The sequence below is a fragment of the Caretta caretta genome, chromosome 9 (genome assembly GCF_965140235.1).
Source record: "Caretta caretta isolate rCarCar2 chromosome 9, rCarCar1.hap1, whole genome shotgun sequence".
Lineage (NCBI taxonomy): Eukaryota > Metazoa > Chordata > Testudines > Cheloniidae > Caretta > Caretta caretta.
In genome coordinates this window covers 80,190,379-80,208,968 of record NC_134214.1, presented here as the reverse complement: position 1 = coordinate 80,208,968, position 18,590 = coordinate 80,190,379, and the positions used below count along the sequence as shown (strand labels likewise).

Genomic DNA, 18,590 nt, shown 5'->3' with positions numbered 1-18,590 from the left:
CACAAGTACTCCTTTTCTTTTTATTAATGCTTTGCTTTTCTATAGTATCTTCCATCTGAGGATCTTAAAGCACTTTACAAACATGAATCAACTAAGTCTCACAGCATCCTTGTTACATACAGTAGACAGGCATTAGAGTGCCCACTTTAAACATGGGGAAACTAAGGCTCAAAAAGTCTTAAGTAACTAACACAAGATAGCACAAAGAAGCAGTAACAGAGCTAGAAACAGGTCTCCTCACTCCAGTCCCCTCCTCTAATCACTAGAAACATTCCCCATAATTATTATTACAACTTATTAATTGTAAACAACCACAAGTGAGACCCAGTCCCTGCCCCAGGACTTTACATTCTAATCTGGACAGACACCACACTAATAATGTAAGGAGTGAGTGGGAGAATAGGCGCAGACAGTCGGAGAAGATTAATCTTATACAATATTGTAACTAATCTTTGGCCACTCAGAAATTCCTGGCATCAGGGATTGAACTCAGATTATCCTGCTCCAAAAGTACAGACCCTTACCACCTGAGCTGAAGGAGAATCTCCATTAACAACAAACAGTATAGGGCTTATGACGTAGAGTTAAGAGTTCTGAATCATCCAGTAGAATGCTGTGGTTCATATCCATACTAGCCAATTCATGTGACTATCCTGTAACTATCGCCCATATTGTTGCTCTGAAAATCTTCCAGTCACAACACCATCACATTTTGAGTGCTTTACTGGCTAATATCACAAGTTAAAAACTGACCAGCCTAGCTGTGCCATATTGCTTCATGTCAGGTAAGGACATTTTAGTATTTCATGTTATTTCACTTTGAAAGGGAAAACTATTCCATACTCAGAAGGGAGGTGCCAGTGGAAAGCAGCCGTTTTATTAGTTCTTGGGATGGATTTTGCCAGCAGAGGCATATGGTAAAGCATTCACTTTTCCCTATGAACAACAATCAGGCTTCTTTAGCCCTTCAGCCTCTTCTTGGAGTCACAATTAGACCAATTAGTCAAAGGAGGAAGCATAAATAACACTGGGTGGCCACAGCATGTTATTTGGGGACAAAAGGCCCATCAGAGAAAGAGCCAGCTTAGGGTGAACTGAGAGCTAAGAAGGTTGGTTGTATATATTTATTTGAGCTGTTTTACACAAGCTCTTTTTCACTTGGCATTTTACTAATAGTTTTTCTTTACTTTTTTTCCTCCAAAAGAAAAAAATCCAAATCCAAACATTTCTTAAAATAAGCAGAGCCTGATGGTGCTAAATCACATCTGAAGGACATGCTTTGAAAATAGCTTCATTTCCTTCCAAGAAATGGAACCCTACCAATTTATTTTAAAATGTGCCATATCAGTGGGTCAGGGAGGGGCAAAACTCATCTGCTAACAGCCAAGTGGGTTTTCCAGGAGATGTGACTGGGGAATAGTTTGACCCACACTATTCTGTTCCATTTAATCTCTTCAGGTCCCGTGAATTATTTATACCTGAAGGGTTATGCTCAGGATCCCTGGAACAACACAAAAAAGTATGGCAAAAATGATGCCCTCAAAAGGACAAAAGCTGTTGCTGATGTAAGCAAAGCTCAAGCAAACAGACCTTCTGCTGGAGAGAACTTCGCCCAGGGCAACTTTGGGAAGGGTCAGATCCTGATCCAAATGTCATGGTTCGAAACTGCCTCAAACTTGGCTAAATTTGGTTCTGGGCTGGTGGCTACTAAACACAGCTTCATTGTATGAAAGCTTTGGAAGTCTAAGAAACAACTAGGGTTTCTCCCAGAAGACTCCGTGCTGCAAGGCTAGTTCTTTGCAATGCAACATTGCTATACAAGCATCCTCACGGTGCATCAGTATGTAGTGCTATTTGTATCATGAGGCTGCAGAGTTGCACTGTTGACATTAGGATCCTAAAACAAATTCAGGAGCCTTAATTGCCCTGCAGGCTGCAGGATAGTCCTATGAGTATTGTAAATGACCTGCAAGCTTAGTGACTGGCTACAGCACCTAAACAGGTTGAAGTTCTTTAGAATGGAATCCCATAGTCTGAGCAGAAGAATAAGAACAGATTATTATTATTTATATTGCAGTAGTGCTTAGGAGTCCCTGTCATGATCCAGGACCCCATGGTACTAGATAGCAGTCACTTCATTACCTGGCATCACAGACAGAAAGATGATTCCTGATGGAATAGAGAATTGACATACAAGGGAAGCAAAACTCATGATATTTTCAGGCCTCAGCCCATTGACACTGTAGTGATGGAAAGAATCTGTGATAATTTAGGAGAGCCTCTGTCACTGCAAACATCCAAGCCTCCTCTTTTCTCTATAGATTTAAAAGTTCAGCACTTGGGTGTGTGTCTGTATTCTTGGGGACATCCCATCAGAATATAATACCATCCTGTACAGAAAATAAAAGATCAGACTGGAAGATACAATGGCCAGTTTTGGACATGGTGACTCTTAACAGATAAAGTAAAGTTTTAGAACGGTTTATTTTCTTTAACAAGTAGCCAAGTGCAGCCTTATTCCTAAGCTTTAACGGTTTTAGATCCCGTTTTTAGACCCTTGTTTGTATGTTTCTATCTAACTGGGATATTTCATTCTGTTGTATGCATTTACCCCTCATGAACCAACCAGTTTATAGTGCACCTGGAAGTATCTAAAGTTTCCTTGCACTGATCAGGGCAATGTATTGCTGTGCACACTGAATTGTTATTATGTGGATTGTGATAGAACCTTGAGACCCCAGTTAGGATCAGAGCATTGTACAAGCACAAAGTAAGGAGCTCTTTTCCTAAGAAGAGGCAGCTTGAGTACTTGATCATATTTTTTGTTTTTCTTGTATGTATAATTTATTCAGTGGCATACATTCTAGAATATTTATACTGGTGGCAAATGACCCTCTTAGTGCTTGCTCCTTCAGGGTCTTGCCATTGACTTCAACAGGATCAGGTCTTGAATGTTTGAGTTTCAGTTCAAAGAAGCACCCAGAAATTCAGAAGCTTTTCTCATCCCTGTCTGCATGAGTAACTGGGCTAAGAGATGCACAAGACCAAGCTTTTCACATCTTTCCAGTGTGCATCAAAACAATTAAATCACAAGTTGGCAGGCACCAAAGAAATCAATAAGTAAAGACATCTTAGAAGAGCCCAATTCTTCCTGTTTCTGGCCAGGTGAGTATACAGCAAAAGAAGCCTCTGGAATGGGAGTTCATTGGTTTCTCCTCAAGCACTAATTAAGAAGGCCACAAACAGCCAAAAAAGTGAAACATTCGTTTTTGAACTCAAATAATATTTAGCTAACATGCATAAAGCTCCCACAGGCTTTTGTTCCAGCCTTGAGCAATTCTTAGCCTATCCAAACAGAGGCTCATCTCTGATCTATAGGTATTAATATTTGCTACATTCCTGCTACAAAGGAAGGTTCTGTTCTGGTCTTCTGAGGTTCTACTGCCACATCTATCACTAGAGTATCCGAGTGCCTCATATGGAGATATTCTTTTAAAAGATTCCAGGTAGTCTGTCTTTTTTTTTTTTTTAAACATTATTTTCCCTTGTCACTTGTCTTCCCAAGAAAGACTAGGACAGACTCTCTTGACAGTACAGTGTCTCCACTCTCATCTCCTCATTCCCTCCCTCAGGGTTGGAGGCATATGTCAGTTACTTGGGAATGTTCTTTCTTCGTATACGGTTTCTTGCTTCTCCAGTTGTGAAAGTCTCATCTTTTACATATTTATTATTTTTACCATCAGGCCTAGATGATTTCCAGTATTGAACATGTCCTTAAACAATTCCAAAGCAACAACCAAGAAGCCCTGCATGGGAAACCAATGCATACAGACTTTAAAATGCCTTTTAAACCTTTTAATGAAGGCTGAGACTTTGGAATAGAAGCCCCTACTGTGAAGTCAGATGTATATATAATGGGAGGGAACTTATTGGATTTCTATGCATAAAAATTCAATGAGTCCAATGTCAATTATGAACAGAGTTTTTTTTCCTAAAGTGCAAATAAATTCTTCACTGAACCAAGATTTAGCCAAATGAAAAAGAGTTGCAAAGCCGCCAAACCCAAGGAATGGAAAAATGTAACACATGCCTTTGTGCCTTTAAAAAAAAAAAATAAAAAAACAACAACCACCACCACACACTCTTTTTTCTTCTAGCACAATTCTCTCCACTGCTTCCATATTAAAAATACAAATGTATGGACAGTTGGGTGGGCAAGTGGGATTGTTTCATGCTTCTATACACAGGGGATCACTGAGCAGTATGATTGCTCAGAGCTCCAGTATGAAACTGGAGAAAAGCCTGTTGAGAGTCTTTGGATTAAGTTTAGAGGCGAGAGCAACAAGGGCGATGTCGTGGTGGGCGTCCGCTATAAGCCACCAGACCAGGAGGATGAGGTAGACTAGGCTTTCTTTGGACAGCTAACAGAAGTTTCCAGATCACAGGCCCTGTTTCTCATGGAGGACTTCAATCATCCTGACATCTGCTGGGAGAGCAATACAGCAATACCATATAGACAATCCAGGAAGTTTTTGGAAAGTGTTGGGAACAACTTCCTGGTGCAAGTGGTAGAGGAACCAGCTAGGGGCTGTGCTCCTTGGACCTGCTGCTCACAAACAGGGAAGAACTGGTAGGGGAACTAGAAGTGGGTGGCAACCTGGGCAGCAGTGACGATGAGATGGTTGAGTTCAGGATCCTGACAAAAGAAAGAAAGGAGAGCAGCAGAATACGGACTCTGGACTTCAGAAAAGCAGACTTTGAGCTGATGGCCAGGATCCCCTGGGAGGCTAATATGAGGGGGGGAAAAGGAATCCAGGAGAGCTGGCTGTATTTTAAAGAAGCCTTATTGAGGGGGCAGGAACAAACCATCCTGATGTGCAGAAAGAATAGCAAATATGGTTGGTGACCAGCTTAGCTTAACAGAGAAATCTTTGGTGAGCTTAAACACAAAAAGAAAGTTTACAAGAAGTGGAAACTTGGACAGCTGACTAGGGAGGAGTATAAAAATATTGCTTGAGCATGCAGGGATGAAATCAGGAAGGCCAAAGCACCATTGGAGTTGCAGCTAGCAAGGGATATAAAGGGTAAAAAGAAGGGTTTCTGCAGGAATGATAGCAACAAGAAGGTGGTCAGGGAAAGTGTGGGACCCTTATTGAATGGGGGAGGCAACCTAGTGACAATTGATGTGGAAAAAGCTGAAGTACTCAATGTTTTTTTGCCTTGGTCTTCACAGACAAGGTCAGCTCCCAGACTGATGCACTGGGCAGCACAGTGTGGGGAAGAGGTGAGCAGCCCTCAGTGGTGAAAGAACAGGTTAAGGACTATTCAGAAAAGCTAGACATGCACAAGTCCATGGGGCCGGATGCAATGCATCTGAGAGTCGGGCACTTAGGATGGAAGAATCCCAGGCTCTGCTACAGGCTGTGGACTGATTGGCTAAGTGGCAGTTCTGCAGAAAAGGACTTGGGGGATTACAGTGGAAGAGAAGCTGGATATGAGTCAATGGCGTGCCCTTGTTGCCAAGAAGGCTAATGGCATACTGGGCTGTATTAGTAGGAGCACTGCCAGCAGATCGAGGGAAGTGATTATTCCCCTCTATTCAGCACTGGTGAGGCCACATCTGGAGTATTGTGTCCAGTTTTGGGTCCCCCGCTACAGAAAGGATGTGGACAAATTGGAGCGAGTCCAGCAGAAGGCAACAAAAATGGTCAGGGGGCTAGGGCACCTGACTTTTGAGGAGAGACTGAGGGGGGAGGGATAGCTCAGTGGTTTGAGCATTGGCCCGCTAAACCCAGGGTTGTGAGTTCAATCCTTGAGGGGGCCATTTAGGGATCTGGGGCAAAAATTGGGGATTGGTCCTGCTTTGAGCAGGGGGTTGGACTAGATGACCTCCTGAGGTCCCCTCCAACCCGGATAGTCTATGATTCTATGAACTGGGCTTATTTAGTCTGCAGAAGAGACGAGTGGGGGGGATTTGATAGCAGCCTTCAACTACCTGAAGGGGGGTTCCAAAGAGGATGGAACTTGGCTGTTCTCAGTGGTGGCAGAGGACAGAACAAGGCGCAGTGGTCTCAAGTTGCAGTGGGGGAGGTCTAGGTTGGATATTAGTAAAAACTATTTCACTAGGAGGGTGGTGAAGCACTGGAATGCGTTACCTAGGGAGGTAGTGGAATCTCCATCCTTAGAGGTTTTTAAGGTCAGGCTTGACGGAGCCCTGGCTGGGATGATTTAGTTGGGAATTGGTCCTGCTTTGAGCAGGGGGTTGGACTAGATGACCTCCTGAGGTATCTTCCAACCCTAATTTTCTATGAGCCTATGATCTGAGTTTGAGAGTCAGGCTTATTCCTTTCTCCTCTGGTGGGCAGGGGCTGAGACTTTACAGTACATCATGAGCGGGGTGAGAAAAAGGAAACTATAACCATGCAAGGGAGAGAAAAGGCCAACAATAAACACTTTGTGTGAGGCAGTAATACTTCAGCTCCATTGGGAATAGGATATGATACCTCAACTCCATCCCCATTTCCCAAAGGTTTCAGATATCTCATTCCCCTCCACTAATATACATCCACCTCTGGGATAGAATGCTGCAGCACCAGCCTTCCCTTGCTCAGCCCCTAGGGGTGAGAAGGAAGTTCTGTCTGCATGAGTTATTGCATTTTTGGTCTCTTAGGGTATGTCTACACTGCACTGAGTCACCTGTGACTGGCCCTTGTCAGCTGACTTGGGCTTGCTGAGGCTAAGGGACTGTTTAACTGCAGTGTAGATGTTCAGGCTTGGGCTGTAGCCTGAGCCCTGGGATTCTTACATTTCACAGGGTCCTAGAACCTGGGGTCCAGCCCAAGCCTGAATGTCTACATGGCAATTAAGAGGTACCTTAGCCTGAGCTCTGCAAGCGTGAGTCAGCTGGCACGGGCCAGCCATGGGTTTTTAATTGCAGTGTAGACATATCCTCAGATGAGACTACCATCGAAGAGGCCATCTGCTGCTATTTGCACTGGTGGTTTTAGTGATGTAGACCACTATCCATTAGGAACTGGGCTGAGACCCACCAATTCATTACACAGACATTAGCTTTCTTTGATTAATAAAAGCAACTTTATTGCTCTGCTAGGTTTCCCCAGCTCTATTGCATCAGGGCCCTTTGCAAAAGGTCATGAGGTTTATCTCACACATGAATTATATGCAAATGGAGTTGGTTTGTGGACAACTAAGTCTTCCCTACTGCATGAGCTGTCAAAAGAAACCCAATGGCCTTGGTACCTTGTGGGTTTAAGTATGTAGTAGATATTATCACTATTCTGAGTCTGGTGCGTCCCGTGTATTTACATTAAATTAAATCATTTCATTTGCAACTTGGCAATGGAAGAGAGCTTGAGAAGAGGCAGCTGTGTGCATCTGGATTTCATTAGAGTTGAACATTAATCCCTTTATGCCTTGTAAGCATCACGTTAGTGTTATACAGTTTTGGATTTGCTAAATGGCACTCTCAGAACTGGCTGGTGGAAAAAACAGGCTAATCAGCAGTGACCCGTACAAAGCACGCAGCATAAAAAGAAGTCCCCTTCTTGCATCAGTCACCCACCTGCCAACTGGAATGGGGACAGCTTGAATACTTCCAAGTAAAACCCACCTTCCAACACCTTCTTAAAATTTGAGATAGGCTCACGAAAGATTCAAGCACCCCCAGACTTTGGAAAGCAACATTCCAGAATCAAAACCTGGATCTGAACTTCATAATCTTTAGGGGAGATACTTTGGATTTTACACCACCATTGTAAATAGCAAGAGGATTTGGCCAAAGAAGTGCCTTTTTTGGGGGCTAATTTTTGAGAGGGCACCAAGAGATGGGTGGAACTGTAAGAGAGGCAGTTGGAGACAAATCACTGAACAAGTGGTAAAAGATCAGGGTGGAGACAGAAGTTTGGGAGTGATCAGCATAAAGGTATTATTTTAATTCATGCAAGGAACAGGGAATAAAAGAGCAGTGAGAGGGCTGAGAACAGACAATGGGAAAAGCTAACATATAATGAGGGGAAGGAGAAGTTGCCCACGGAGGTGGCGAAGGAGAGATTAGAGAGGGACAAAAAGATTAGAGCGTATATAGCTCAGAAGTCAAAGGAAGGAACAGAGGCCCATTTAGGTCAGCAAGAAAAGAAAATACAGTGCCTGACTCATGGAGGATGGATATTCCTTATGCCAAGGAACTTCCATTACAAACTAACGTAAGGGTGAATTTTGCTTACTTACCCTATTACAATTATTCGAAAGACATAACAGAATAGGGGGGCGAAGGACCACCAAGGGATATTGACCATTTTGAATGTCAATGGATTTTTGATAAAGACCTTACAAGAAACTGTAATAACTAACCTGTGGAAGTGACTGCTGCAGGCTATTACAGAAGCTCATCTTTTAGTAAAGGCGAAGAAAAGATTAGGGATGAAATCTTGCCCCAAAGTCAATGGCAAAACTCCCTACATATTTAGATGAATGGGAATAACACCTTCCATTACACAAACTACAGCAGGATAAGTACTAGAAGTATGGCCAAGTCTCAATAGGCTCAGGTCAGGAAGACATTTTGTTCCAAAAGATGGACTTGCGTAAAAGAGTGCCATTGTGAAGCGGGAGGTAACACCTTCTTCCAATCTAGAGCACCCACAACTGGCCACTCTCAAAGTGTGTCTATGCTACAACAAAAAGGTGTGTTCTTAACTAAGGTTATCTAAATCAAGTTAAAATAGCATTGAAGACTCGGCAACTCAGGTTAGCAGCTCGAGATACCAGACTGCAGGCTATTGTCAATTCTTATGTCTCTATTTCTTGTGCAGCATTAAAGAACTGCCAACGGGCAATGGAAAACTTTGAGAAATGTTTTATTTGAAGAGGATTCTGCTTTTTTTCATATATTATTTTCTGTCTTCTGCTTTTCCTGTTTGTTTTGTTGAATCACTAGGGGCATTCTTGTGAAAACAGAGTCAGGTGAAACTCGGAACAGTGCTAGGCACATTATCGGGTGCAGAAGGCCCCAGAATGATGGGAACAAACCCCAAAGAAGTTTACTGACTACTCCCAGAGTTCAACACAGCTCTACACTTACATTAATCCCTCCAGCGTCGAGTGTTTTTGTTGCATTTCTCTGAATTCTTTGCAATTTGTCAAAGTCAGTCTGGTATTCAGTACTGAGAACCTCAATACAACATCCCAGGTGCATTTGCACCAGACATATAGAGAGGGACTATTATTCTGGGATACCCTAGCAGTCATTAAATTACTCATATCTCCCCACAACATAACCACCCTCCCTCCGCAAAGTTCTTTGGCTTGTCACGTCTCCAATAAAGGCTACAGGCAACTCCAAAAACAGAACAAAGCAAACATTTCAATGAGAATTATGAAAAATAAGTTATCACAAAAACATCCTGTTTTCCTTTAGATTCTCTCTCACCATAGGCTACACCCCACCCTGCCTGTTTTCAGAGGGATGGATTATGGGCACTGGGTTTTGGAAACTCTCTCAGTCACTTTTCCATTTCTTATCTGAACAGCCTGTTTGTTCACTATGGGGTGGGGGATGGGAGGTGTAGAAGGGGAAGAGAATGGGGTGAGAGAGAGTGGCTCCCCCTCCTTCAACACTTTCACGTATAGTCTCTGACAACCTCAGTGAGAGGGGAAACATGAAAATTAACAACAGCATCATTTTCTGATCCCAGTGATTGAAACATTTACTGGTAAATTTGGGCCCCTGGCAGTGATGGGGAAGATCATATATATATTCCTGCTAAAACACACATGACAGGCCAGGGCCTGTGAAATGGGATTGATGGTCACCATGGCACAAGAGGGTACCCCTGAGAACGTGTATACGTTAGAGATCTAACCAAGGGCACCCACAGAAGGAGGGGGATTTGGCAACCTGCAAATCATAGAACATCACAGTTGGAAGGGACCTCAGGAGGTCATCTAGTCCAACCCCCTGCTCAAAGCAGGACCTATCCCCAATTAAATCATCCCAGCCAGGGCTTTGTCAAGCCTGACCTTAAAAACTTCTAAAGGAAGGAGATTCCACCACCTCCCTAGGTAACTCATTCCACTGTTTCACCCCCCTCCTAGTGAAAAAGTTTTTCCTAATATCCAACCTAAATCTCCCCCACTGCAACTTGAGACCATTACTCCTTGTTCTGTCAGCTGCTACCACTGAGAACAGTCTAGAGCCATCTTCTTTGGAACCACCTCTCAGGTAGTTGAAAGCAGCTATCAAATTCCCCCTCATTCTTCTCTTCCGTAGACTAAACATCCCCAGTTTCCTCAGCCTCTCCTCATAACTCATGTGTTCCAGTCCCCTAATCATTTTTGTTGCCCTCCACTGGACTCTTTCCAATTTTTCCACATCCTTCTTGTAGTGTGGGCCCAAAACTGGACACAGTACTCCAGAGGAGGCCTCACCAATGTCGAATAGAGGGGAATGATCACGTCCCTCGATCTGCTGGCAATGCCCCTACTTATACATCCCAAAATGCCATTGGCCTTCCTGGCAACAAGGGCACACTTCTGGCTCATATCCAGCTTCTCATCCACTGTCACCCCTAGGTCCTTTTCTGCAGAACTGCTGCCGAGCCATTTGGCCCCTAGTCTGTAGCGGTGCATGGGGTTCTTCCGTCCTAAGTGCAGCACTCTGCACTTGTCCTTGTTGAACCTCATCAGATTTCTTTTGGCCCAATCCTCCAATTTATCTAGGTCCCTCTGTATCCTATCCCTACCCTCCAGCGTATCTACCTCTCCTCCCAGTTTAGTGTCATCTTCAAACTTACTGAGGGTGCAATCCACACAATCCTCCAGATCATTTATGAAGATATTGAACAAAACCAGCCCCAGGACCGACCCTTGGGGCACTCCACTTGATACTGGCTGCCAACTAGACATGGAGCCATTGATCACTACCCGTTGAGCCCGACAATCTAGCCAGCTTTCTATCCACCTTATAGTCCATTCATCCAGCCCATACTTTAACTTGCTGGCAAGAATACTGTGGGAGACAGTGTCAAAAGCTTTGCTAAAGTCAAGGAACAACACTCCAACTTTCGTCCATGGGCAATGAATGTTGTGCAGATCAGGCCATTCTTCAGGGACCATCTCTGGAAGACCACGCCTACATTTTAGTTGCCAACCACGCGAATGATACCAGCTGACAAACACTGGCTGGCTGGCACAATCCTATTGCCATTTGGAGATGGTACTTCTGGAATAAGTACTGGTGCACAGTGGGTGTGATGATCGCAAGTGAGGGTAGCACGGGAGTGAGTGAATGTGTGTGCTAGTACAATATGGGTGTAAATAGGAGTGGATGTTTCTGACTGAACTACAGAAGTGTACAGATTTGAATGTGTATGTAGATCTAGTAGTGTAATATCAGCATGTGGGTTTCTGGAATGGTAGCATAGATATCCATGAAGGAATACGTAATATTGGCCTGGGTAAGTTCACTGGTGGAATGTAGGAGTGTGTGCAGATGACATAGATGTTTATGAGTGTACATGTGAATTGGAATCATGTAGGTGTCTGAAGAGGACAGCACAGATGAAATCTAGGCAGATGTCATATAGGTGTTCTGATGTCAGTCTCGTGGCTGTCTAGGTGTGAGTGGCTGTAACATGCATAGTTGTTTGAGAACAGCAAGTCAGCTAAACAGTTTCCTTCCTTATTTCTCATACCAAGATGCAGTTTGTATAGACACGAACAATTCTACACACAGCACAACAATCAGCTGCTAGACCCAATGCTTCCCCTAAGGGGCCTGGGGTGGAACAGGTCTAGTTTGCTACTGTGAATTTAAAAAAAAAAAAAAAGCACATTTTAAAAAATAAGGCAGAATCCTACATAGATTAGGAACAAGGGGACTCAGCATCTCTTGGGTAATTAGAGTGAATGTCCACTAGGTCTTCAGGTTGGTGGCTAAAAGAAAAAGAAAAAGAAAAAAAGCCAAAAAAGAAAGCTGATGTGTTCATCATCTGATATACCTAAGCAGAAGACATAGCCTGACTAGTGTTTGTTTAGAATAGAAGCTCTTGGATCACATCCATTGAAGTTCTGGTAGCCGTGTAACATGTTACCACACAGGAGATGTGTGCGTACTCCCAGAACTCTCTCATTTCCAAAGCTTGTGCAGTTAAAGATCAATGAAGAGGGGCAGATAGGAGAAGCACTCCACATTCAAACATTGACCCCAGCCTCATGGAATTGGAAATTTCAGGAGAACCTGGTGTTTTCTATACTTATTCTGGTTGTGGTCCCAGCTGGAACTCAGACTACAGAGAGATGCTCAAAAATAACTAAGAAAAAGATAAGCCATGTACAATTTTGTTCACCAGAAGAACTTTACAAAGCCTTTGACAACCCCTTGTATTTAGTTGCTAGAATCCACAGAGGAGCCAGAAGACACTGCCAGTCACTATACAGCCCATGCTGGCCATGTTCTAAAAACAGATTTTGTTTCTAAATGTTTGCTATGTAATTAATATTTGAATAACATGGCTCAAAGATAAATAGTAATACCCTGAAAAACTTGATTTCAGCAAATTAAAAATCTTTTTTAAGAGCAAATGTGATAGATTCTCTTTTCTTCTATAAGGAGTGTGTGTAAATTATTGGGAGTCGCTAAAAGATGCTATTACAATTACTCTTTCAAGTTCCATTTGACTGACTGTATAGACAATTAGATCTTGGAGAAATGTGTATTGTTAGTTAGGATATACTTCTTTTGAGAAGCTGTGCATATCTCTAGTGAAATGCCTTACTGCTTTAGTGTCTTGCTGAGTGAATCTTTTATTATCTGCAGGGCCACTGCCTGCAATATATACCCAGGCAAGCCAACAAAAACATTATGTGGGGCCAACATTACATGACACAGTGTTGTGAGGTGATGTATCAGACCAAGCCTTTGATTTTTTTTTTAATATAGTTTAATTACTTTTCTTGTCCACATTCCAGATTATGTGGATGCATTATTTTAAAACTAATAAAGACATTACAGAATTTACCCAGCTGTTCTTTCAATCTTAGAAAATGATCAAGTTTTGAACAAAAGTTCTGGAAGGTTATTTTGTTTGAATCAATTTGCCCATCCCTAATCCCGAAATTCCAGGGGCAAGGAGACAGCCATTAATATTCATTGCTACTTGCCTCTGCTGGTTGGCTTTGCTGTCAGAAAAATAGAGGAAAGGTGCTGCTGTGGAGGATGAAAAGGTAGCGATGCCCCAATATGAAAGGGTAGGAGAAAAGATCAGTTCTGGCCTGGACACAGAGAAAAGGAGACCAGAAGTTGAACTTTGGTTCTGACGATATCCCCTCCAGATTGCTCGCCAGCACTTTATAACAAGTGTAGACGAGACAGTAGGTTCTCTGTGCCCAGAGCCTAGTGCATAGTGGAACAGGACTTTGGAGGTCTCATCAATGCTGTGTGGATACTGAGGCAGTGCAGCAATGATCAACAACATTTTTAGTTCTGCAAAGCTGTTGAGTCTCAGGCCATTGAAAACATCGCTATCACTAGGATTGCATTGCAAACAGGCAGCTGCAGAGCTCCGACATACCTCTCTTAGCTCAGAGTTCATAATAGGTTTAAATTAGGAATAGCCACTTTTTTGTGCTGAAATTTCTCCCACCCACCCCAAAAAACGTTTGTTATTTTTCCAATGTTAAGAGATATGGCAGAGAACAGTCCCCTCCACTCCTAGTTGCTAGCACAAATAGCTCCCCTTGGCCCACTGCAGCTGTCCTGCTTAGCACAATAGGCGTGAAGCTTCATCCATAAATAGCAGGTTGAGAGCTGAATTGACCAGCATTTGAAACATTGTCATGTGATATTTTATCTAGTACTTTATATCCCAAACATTACTTACATGGGAAACACTTCACCCACCACTGAAATGCAACCACCTCTGGAGTGGAATACATCAGTTGTTTCACAATAAACAGTGATACCACAGAACAGTTTCAGAAAAGAAGAAGAAATTTGTAGCCAAGTGAACCTGCAGTGAGGATTTGGGTTTGTAATAGCCAAAAATCTGCCTTGGGTTATCAGGAGACCAGGGCTAATACCTTTACCAAAAATCCCAAGTGAAAAGCATAGAGTGGTGAGTTAAGCATTTCAAAGAGTGTTGATGTTATTCTGAATCTAGTGGCATCTACACTTCTCTCTGACTCCAAATACTGGATCATTTATATTACATACCACAGATTAAATGATATCATGCCATCATTTGCATAGAAATAAACTACTTAGATCAATGTGACACCAACAGAAACGGCACCTGCTCCTTTCCTGCTCCTCACATCTTTTATTTTTAGCTATAATATAGCCCAGGGGCTGATGGAGAGTCATTGTTGAATATTAGTAAACAGTGAGATGGAGTATGGAGATATTTGTATGACCTCCTATTACAGCTTTCTAATGGATAGAAGGACAGGCAGGTTACAGGCCAGCTGAATGGCTTGAGAAGTTAAACCTACCATGCGAGACAAAATAATACCTAACACCTTAGATGGAGGTACTGCAACTTGTGGACCCTCAGGAAAAAAGACAAGAGTTTTCAGACAGATTCTAAGTGGGAATAAACATGGGCTTAGTAAACAGAAGTGGTGGAAAGTTAAGCAAATAAAGAAAAAAAGTGAAGTGAGTCAAAGGAATGTGAAAAAGACCAAGGGTTTGCATACTGGTTCCTAGCATGGAAACACAGTTTCTGCAGACAAATCGAAGCACATGCTGGAACCCCTAACACATCTCAGCTGCGCTTTCATCTCCCCTTTAACATGCCAGCCATGTACTTGCCTTCCCCCACTCCTGCATCCACACTCTTGGGTCTTCTTCGCTCTGTCCCTTGGGCAGATTAGCCTTCTGTTGAGGAGTCATCCTCCTGGCTGGGTGTTGGTCCTTCTTCCGAGTACATGACTTATTCCCCAACCTCACATGTTGGTCTATTGACACATTCAGAGGGAAAAATCCCAAGGGGAGGGGGGAAAAAAAAGTTGTTACTGGGTCTATTTCAGAAGTCCCAATTGTTGGAGTATCAGTCAGATAATCCTTCAATTCCGTTAGGTGCTTCCAGCTCCAGAGCACAGGAGCGAGTGACTGGAGCAAGTAACATTGCCTGCTTGCTTTTCCTGATCAGCTGAGGGGGATCCAGCTAAGTTCCTCCTACTTGCACTGCCTAAATAAGGACATTGACTCACAGTCGCTACACAGTGCTCCTTTCTGAAAGCACTTACTGCTAACAGCAATCTTGCTCTTTAACTAAAATGCTGCACAAAGTGAGCATAGAAAGGGAACCTGAACTCAGAGTCTGAGATCACAAGGGGATTCTTCATTCTTGAAATAAAGAACAGGAGTCCTTGCTTTGCTAAATACAGAACCCCTTGAGGACTCAATGCTATTGATTCACAACACGTCAGATTCTGGTTCTGACAATGCAGTTCTGGGCTGCTTTGTGCTTTTTTTAAAAAAAACAACAAAATGCTGCACTGCCTTGATCACAGAAAGTTTCCTTGATTACACAGCACAGGCTTCCAGTGACTTAAATACATGCTCGTTATTCCATCTTCCTTGAAAAATCAATGGTTTGAATTATGCCCTCTGTTTAATTTAGGGCCTAATCCAAAGCCTACCAAAGAAAATGGAAAAAACTCCTCCTGGCTTCAGTGGGCTTTGGATCAGGCCTGTATGAACTCAGAAAGATTTGCAAACCCCTCAAAAGTTGAGGAGGTTTGGGAAGGCTCAAGCAATGCTTCTTTTTCGCCTGCTGAATCCTTCTGCACATTCCAGATATTAGGAAACAACCTGGTCTTTATTAGAACAGCAAACCCTTCCCCTAGCAAATAAGCCAGGCATTTCCCATTCTGTATTCTTTCCAGATAATCTCAAGATGTGAAAGCAGAGTGGAAAAATTCACACCACTGACGAAACCAGGAGGAATGTCACGTTTCAAGGTTGAGCGTGTGAGACAAACAAACCTTCATGTTTTCACCTCACATTTTTCTCTATGTGGCAAAGGAAATAAAAAATAAATAATAAAACAGGAAGGTAGTTCACTGGGGAAAAGGCAGAATCTCTATTGAATATGGAGATTTCCACACAGGGTAAAATCTGCCATTGTTCCAGAGTAGAAGCTGCACATATCTTGCTTTGACAAAAACCCACATTTTAAAGCATCAGTGGCAAAACTGTGCTGTTGACCGAATTCTTGCCCCATAGTGCAGAATCTCTGTTTTTGCCAAATAAAAATTCACAAAGCCAGAATTGGTACCATTTGTGACAATGGGCATCTGGGAATTGGTCTAGCAGCCAGCGGACAGCTATCTGCATCACCCCAGAGTTAGCAATGTAGCAGACCGCAGACTCACTGGTGTGGCACCTCCTGCTGGTCATCTGGGAATTAGCTCTTTTCCAGTTTCAGAGCGCCCTCAGCTGGCTGGTGTCTCACATGCCTCAGGCCTCCATGTCCCTCCCAGACCCAGTACCCCTTTCCCTGGGGATCTGCCCCCAGCAGTACCCCACACTCTGGGTCTCCCCTCCCAGGGGAACCCCCAACACCCACCTTGCCTCAGTGGCTCCTGCCAGTTGTCATCTAGTCCCCCATTCACTTGGGCAAACCACAGTCTGTAAAGGCCCTCATCATTGGCAAGGAGGTTGGACCAGCTGCCTCTGCCTATCCCTGGGCTATACCTCTTTAGCCCCAGTACCTGCCTTGGGCCTTTAACAAGGCCTGGGGAGTTGCCAGGCTGGAGCCGCCACTGCCCCTGCCTCAGGTACCCTTTTCTCCTAAGCAGCTGGGTCCTCCTCCCTCCAAGGCTAGAGAGAGATTGATGCAGCTCCTCCCTGAGCCCTTATAACAGGGCCAGGTGTGGCCTGATTGGAACATGGCCCCAAGCTTTGGCTGCTTCCCCAATCAGCCTACCATTTTCCACCAGAGTGGGGTAACTGCCTCGCTACAGGCAATAACGGGTACCTTTTTTGAGCAGACTCAACTGTGAGGCCAAGGGACTGAATGAGCCAGGGACAATGAACAATGTCCCCACTCTGAGAAGTGTCCCCTCCAGGTCAGGGGTGAAGCATGGTGGCATGGGGGAAGCTTGCTCTGCAACTGCCCATGCTGTTGCCATTCTGGGGTAGAAGACTCCAGTCTCTGGGGCTGTTATCCTGGTACCCTTCACCACCAATACTATGTTCACTTTACCTTGTCACATGCAGGGGTGGCAGGTTTGTAGAAATTTTGGTGATGCCCAGAACCTGCTCCCCCAAACTCTGCCCCACACCTGCCTAAGGATCTGGGAGGGAGTTTGGGTGGGGGGAAGAGGTCTGGGGTGCAAGCCCTGGGCTGGGATAGGGGATTGGGGTGCAGGAGGGGTGCAGAGTGCAGGCTCTGGGAGGGAGTTTGGGTCAGGGGTGCAGACTCCAGGCTGGGGCAGGGGGTGGCGGTGCAGGAGGGGATGAGGGGTGCAGGCTCTGGGAGGGAGTTTGGGTGCAGGCTCTGGGCTGGGGGGATGTAGGAGGGGGTGAGGGGTGCAGGCTCTGGGAGAGAGTTTGGGGGTGGGAGGGGGTGCTGAGGAAGAGGGTGCAGGGGTGAGGGGTTTGGGGTGTGGCTGGGGATGAGGGATTTGGGGTGTGGGAGGGGCCTCAGAGCTAGGGCAGAGGGTTGCAGTGTGGGGTGAGGGCTGTGGGGTGGGGCTGAGGATGAGGGGTTCATGATGCAGAAGGGGGCTCAGGGCTATGGCAGAGGGTTGAGGTGAGGGGGGTGAGGGCTCTGGCTGGGGGTGCAGGCTCTGGGGTGGGGCAGGGCTGGGGATGAGTTTGGGGTGAAGGCAGGCTGCCCCAGGGCTGGGGCCAGAGAGGAGGACTCCCCCCAGCCCTCTCCCCACCGGCAGCAGTGAGCTCTGGGGGAGGGGCCCCCCTCTTCCCCCCCGGCAGCACACTCACCCCGCAACATTGTCATTGCATGTGCTTCTAGGGCCCCTCTCAGGTCCAGGAAGCCCCCTTGCCTCCCCTGTGGTGGGTGCTGGAGATGGGGGGCTGCCATCACATGTGCGCCTCCTCCCCTGCTGCTGCCCCTCACTGTAGCCTCACTGGGGATGAGGGATGGTACTGCCCCTTGCCCAGCGTGGGGCAGGACTGGTGACTGCAGGCAGGGGGGCCCTGTGCTGGTGGAGGGTCCCGCCGGAAAAGGGAAGGGTCCGAGGCAGAAGGGCAGGGTAAGGGCAGCCTGCCCTGGCACTAGTGGATGGGGAGCACTAGGACCCTGCGTCGGCAGTTGATGCTGGGAGCCAGCAGAGCGGAGGCAGCATGGTGCTGCAGGGACGATCTGGGGGAGGTGTACAGGGGCAGCAAGTGAGGGCCAGGGGACACTCGGGGAAGGTGTGTGGGGGCACTAGGGGGGCCGGGGGAGAGACCTGGTCCCAAACATTGGTGGAGCTGGGCTCCCGGACCCTGAATATTGCTGGAGCCCAGGCACCACGGGCCCATACAACTAGCCACCCCTGCTTATCACATGTGTTTGTTGAATGTTCTCCAAAAAGAGTTTGCAATCTATTTTGAGAGAAGG

At 45.1% G+C, this 18,590-nt stretch overlaps 1 protein-coding gene across 2 annotated transcripts in view; it reads right to left on the bottom strand.

Moving 5' to 3' along the window:
* LOC125642274 (uncharacterized) overlaps positions 1-15,154 on the bottom strand; it is a 58,945-nt gene extending 43,791 nt beyond the window's left edge. For both annotated transcript variants that reach the window (XM_048863303.2, XM_048863307.2), the window contains exon 1: positions 14,828-15,154. In XM_048863303.2, the coding sequence (XP_048719260.1) occupies positions 14,828-14,908 (81 nt within the window). In that variant the 5' untranslated portion in view covers positions 14,909-15,154. The remainder of the gene's footprint in view (positions 1-14,827) is intronic.
* Between the last annotated feature and the right edge of the window lie 3,436 nt (positions 15,155-18,590).